This window comes from Dipteris shenzhenensis, chromosome 25 (assembly GCF_047967505.1).
Source record: "Dipteris shenzhenensis isolate YYH24624 ecotype China chromosome 25, Dip_SZ_1.0, whole genome shotgun sequence".
Taxonomy (NCBI): domain Eukaryota; kingdom Viridiplantae; phylum Streptophyta; class Polypodiopsida; order Gleicheniales; family Dipteridaceae; genus Dipteris; species Dipteris shenzhenensis.
In genome coordinates this window covers 3,883,705-3,888,486 of record NC_141620.1, presented here as the reverse complement: position 1 = coordinate 3,888,486, position 4,782 = coordinate 3,883,705, and the positions used below count along the sequence as shown (strand labels likewise).

At 46.4% G+C, this 4,782-nt stretch overlaps 1 protein-coding gene across 2 annotated transcripts; it reads right to left on the bottom strand.

Annotated features, from left to right (window-relative positions):
• Window positions 1–1,526: 1,526 nt before the first annotated feature.
• Window positions 1,527–4,475, bottom strand: LOC147885326 (glucan endo-1,3-beta-glucosidase 8-like). Of its 2 annotated transcripts, XM_087396330.1 has the most exons (3): window positions 4,332–4,475; window positions 3,559–4,181; window positions 1,527–3,018 (listed from the first exon to the last, which is right to left on the bottom strand). In XM_087396330.1, the coding sequence occupies exons 2-3, from the start codon at window positions 3,918–3,920 to the stop codon at window positions 1,905–1,907; spliced, it is 1,476 nt and encodes a 491-aa protein (XP_087252456.1). In that variant the 5' UTR covers window positions 3,921–4,181; window positions 4,332–4,475; the 3' UTR covers window positions 1,527–1,904. The 2 variants fall into 2 exon arrangements, with proteins under 2 accessions (XP_087252456.1, XP_087252457.1); XM_087396331.1 differs by having other exon boundaries at window positions 3,559–4,475.
• Window positions 4,476–4,782: the final 307 nt, after the last annotated feature.

Below are 4,782 nucleotides of genomic sequence, written 5' to 3'. Positions count from 1 at the left end.
GCTCTGATACCATGACAAAATATGAAGAGGGGAGAGGAGAAGAGTGGAGATGAGGAGAGAGGGCACAACTAGAGAGCACACCACAAATGACTAACTATAGACTAGATTTAGTTGAAAATGTAGAATATATACAAACCCATTTAGGGTTAGGACTAGGGTTAGGGCATCTAACCCTTTCCTTTATAGCACTCTATTGGGTTAGTGCTATGCACATATGATCACATGATGGTGCATATATGGTCACATGATGTTGAGCGTGAGCTCTCAACAATGGGTGAACTAGAGGCGACTCAACCATGTCTCGAATGGAGGATGCTCAGTTCACACTATTTTCACCTTGACCACCAACTACTACTCGAAAGTAACAAGTCTTCTCCACTTTGCCTCCCCTTTGCTCTCCTCAGAAACTTCTTACCAAATGCTTCTGGTCAACTCCGAGTGGAGCACTGGTGCTCAAATTAGCACCCAAAAAATGAAGGTGCGTTTAAAAGGGAGCATTGAGGGCACATAAGTGCTCTCTAGCGAATTAGGCATGTGACCTTCCGTATTTGAGCACCATCAAGGATGCTCCTTCGGCTCCATGTGCACTAAGCCTTAAATTTGATTATTTTACGGTTGGCGTTTAGGACTTCAGCTGTAATGCTGAATTCCGAGTTTGCCTTGCTAGTTGGGGAGGAATGTGTTAGTTAACGTGAGCTTGCCTTGCTTGTCACTTTCCGAGTTGCTCCCAGCTACGAATGCACTAGGTATCCCATCTCCAAGAGGGAGCAACCCCCATTTCGCAATTTTCGCGGAACTATTTAAATGCAACACTCAATAATAATTGTGAGAGACTACAACTGGCCTCATTGTCTTGGCGCTCAGACCTTTCACGCCTGTCGATCGCTGTGGGAGTATTCGAAGAGAAGGTACAGCCACATGGCACCTGTTGATTGGGTGGCTAGAAGACAAAAAAACAGGTCAGTCATAGGCCTTATCTCATTCATAAACCACACTTGGGATATTGTAATCGATCAGGCGCCGTTTTAATAGATGCTCGGTCAATCATTCACAGCTCTGCCAGGGTACTCTACTGCTGATAGTACTGCATCTCAAGAGCCAAATCATTTATGAGTGAACAACCTCAGTAACTCGATAAAAGCGTTTCAAAACAAGGTGCCGCTCGCGCCCATTCTTGAAACACAAAGGAACTTGAAAACTGTACAAACGTACTTCTTTACAAAAAAAGAGGTTCCAACTTCCCAATCTGAGCAAGGTTTTGATGCCCCACGGTAAAATCGATGGACCCCATCACAAATATATTGCTTTAGATTTGCATCCAGCCAGTAGCACGTACCAAGGTGTAGCAATCACAACTCCAAAGATGTACTTATCGCTTTTCCGGCTTCAGAGAGTCCTCACATGCGTACATGTTAACGATGGTCCTCACGGTAAAAGCGACGAACTCTTATCACAATTCATTGCTTGTAAGATTAAGTAAGCTGTTGCAATCACAACTCCAAAGAGCGATTCGTCTAAAGGGCCAATGAAACAAATGACTGGCTTCAGAGGTCCCTCACAGGCGTTACATGTTAACCATGTTCCTAAAGTCAGGACGATATCCCATATTTTTGAGCTTACATTCCGGCTGAAAAGAACTAAGAAAAAGAACAGCAAGGCGGATTATTAGCAACTTTTACAATGTTCGTTTCAAGGGCGGAATCAATTTTACAAATGGGATCCAGAATCCAGACGGACATATCCTCATTCGTCTCTTGATAATCAAGAGCCTATCAATGCCATGTTCATGAGAGAATTCGATCCAGAGAGTGAAAATAGAATGTACGTTATCTGCTCAAAGAAAAATGAGCCCCTGTGCTCCTTTACTTGCTAGCTGGAAGAATTAATGCTTCTTCAACCATATACTACACAACCGCTACCAGCAAAAGGAACGCAGAGAAGGCAGTTGAAACGAAAGCCGCAGCGATTCCACTTACACGGCTTGTGGCGGAGGTCGCGGCTATTTGCACTATAAACAGGCAGGTGTTTACTGAGGGATTCTGGTACGTTATTGATCCAAGGCCATTGAAGTAGCAAGTATCCGGGCCCTGGTTTTGCATTTGAAAGTACTGATTGAATGCATAAGACGCATTCCCCTTTGTGTCGAGGTATGGATTGCAAGAGCACCCATAACCAAGGGAAGTGCAGTCTGAATTGGAGCACGCATACGTGACTGTAGCGTCCAACGTGGATAAATCAGCGTTGTCTGCAAGTACACACCATCTTTGCTGCAAATACTGCACACCTGGGGCATTCTGCAAAGCAGAATTACCTGAAGAACCGGAAACAGACAGAGCATACTTAACAACACCGTCGTACTGGAAAATACCCCAGTGCCTTTCAAAAGGCCCAGGGGCGATGCTTTTCTGATCCTCGTCGAGGAGGCTGAAGAGATAGAACTCTATATTTGTATTTGGACGGCTAGGAGTTCCCCCGTTGCTCAGGACGTGATTCAAAAAGCCTTGATTGAATCTCTCAGCATATGTACTGTTAGCAAACACATTCCCGTCCGTTGGCCATCCAATCTCCCCCACAATAATAGGAGTGTCAGGAAAACCTGCGCTCGCCAGAGCTGCCACAAGAGTATCATAGCTGGCATCAAAAACGTTTGTATATGTCTTTGTTCCGTCTTGCTTGGGAGCGGCTAGGCCGTCAAAGAATGCATATTCTATCGGAAAGTGCGGATCATTGTAGAGGCTAATGAAAGGGTAGATGTTCACTGTGAAGGGGCAATTGTTTTGGTGTAGCAACTGGACGATTTGAGTCATCTCCGGTAATATATCAGGTCGAAACGTCCCCTGTGACGGTAAGACCGCGTCTGTTAGAACGTCCGCATTCATAGGAACGGTGGCCTTGATCTGGTCCCCTAGGTTGGCACTGTTAAGCGCATTCTGAATGTTGGAAAGAGCTGGAAATGTCGAGCTAATGAAAGTACCATTGTAGGTCTTCAAGAACGGTTCATTTCCCACGGCCACATACCTGCAGGGCAGGCCCGAAGAATCAACAAGGACGAAGATGTGGACAAACCATTGCACAAAGATATAAACACAATCCTCCCGAGATAAACCGAACAAGATGCTTTCATTTCAAAAGATAACGAAGCAAAAGGCTCCCCGCAAAAGATGGGAACGTAGGAAAGCCTTGATTAGGACCGAGAAAGGCACAACTTGAATGAAACACTGCCGTGCTCAAATCACTTCCCTTTGAATTACGCCTCTCGTAAGATCCTAAAATTTGATGTTCTCGATTAGGCCAAGAAGGAAAGGGTGGTAATCAAAAGAGAAGACTTGCTCCAGCTGGTTGGTAGAATGCATTTCTAAATAAATCTCCAGGAATTGTCTCAAAGTTAAGCAGCTGCAGTACTGAGAGGGTAAAACTCATCGCAAGCCAGAAGAAGAAAACAAGAATGCAAGCGGAAAAAGAAGAGGAAAAGGCAAACGGGTGTGATAATGTAGCAAGGGAAGAGAAAGGAAGCCGAAGCAAACATTCAGATGAACGGGAGAGGGCTGCGAGTAGTACTTGATATTTACGCCCCCCTGGAAGATGTACCGCACCACATTTTGTTGCACCCAGTTTGTTGCTTGCTGTGAATCCGTCATAGTTTGCAACAAGTCATTAGGAATGGCCACCATGACCTCAAGGTTAGTCCCCGCGATAGCTTTGAGCACGTTTTCGTTGGAATCGAACAGCTTGACTTTCGGGATGTTGTTGTTTTGGAGCAGCTGCACGACGATACTTGGAGGCAGATTGTGCGAGGCCTGTGTTCCCCAGTTGACACCGACACAGTGTACTGGCTCTCCGGCGAGCATGTACAATATGCAGAAAGAGCAAGTCACGAGCTTGGCGCATGTTTGCGCCACTCGTTTGGTGGCGAATCCCATAAAATGAGCAACAGAGAAGCTTGCTAAGTAGCAGCTGCAACGAGGAAGCGCAGATGACGCTGTGCGGCAGGAGACGTTGGAAAGATGAGAGAACCGTTCGTGTTACCAACAAGGAAGGGGATTTTCGCTTTCTCTGAAGAGGAGAGTAAACCGGGAAGACGACTCCGAGTCCTCCAGGCTCCCACCTTGCGATTGCGAGCGTCCTGGCAGAATTCAAAAGCAGGTATATCGCAAATGTTCAAACAGGCCGGGGAGAGCTTGCTGCTTGGACAAGAAAGCCAAAAAAAGAGCAGCAACAACAGAGAGCGGTTCAGAAAAAACAAGATGAATAGAAAAAACAAGATGAATAAAAGCCGGAGCAAGAATACAAAGGCGACGGTGCAATAAGGGCACGACGGTGGTGGCACCTACCGCAGGACGACGATGATGATGAGAGAACAGGGAATCCGTGTTGCGACCGACAGGGGACGGAGGCAGGAAGAGTAAAGGGAGGAGGAAAAATCTGCGAGAAGGAGGAGGAGCAGAAGCAGAGGGACGAAGGAGATGGATGAATGGAAGATGAAGAATGGAGGAGGGAGAAAGAAGCAAGATGGATGAAGAAGCAAGGAGGAGGATGGAGGTGATAAAATTTGGAGTGAAGGTGCAAACAAACGGCTCTTTGATGACTCTCCGCGTTTGTTTGTTAGATGGTTGGTTTGTTGGAGATAAGAATTCTTCTCTGAGTCTCACTCTTGTGTCTGCATCGTCTCAGCGCGCTTTCCCAACGTGGCCTTCCACCGCCCCCCTCTGTTATTATTCCCTCGCCCTGCGTCACCACGACACCTTTCCTCCTTTCAAATCCCTTCCTCCCCCCTTTCTCCAT

Excerpts from the sequence above, each read along its gene's own strand:
- LOC147885326 (XM_087396331.1), bottom strand. The coding sequence starts at position 3,920 with ATGGGATTCGCCACCAAACGAGTGGCGCAAACATGCGCCAAGCTCGTG. Across the intron at positions 3,019-3,558 it reads CAGGGGGGCGTAAATATCAA|GTATGTGGCCGTGGGAAATG; the intron begins GTACTACTCGCA and ends CCTGCCCTGCAG.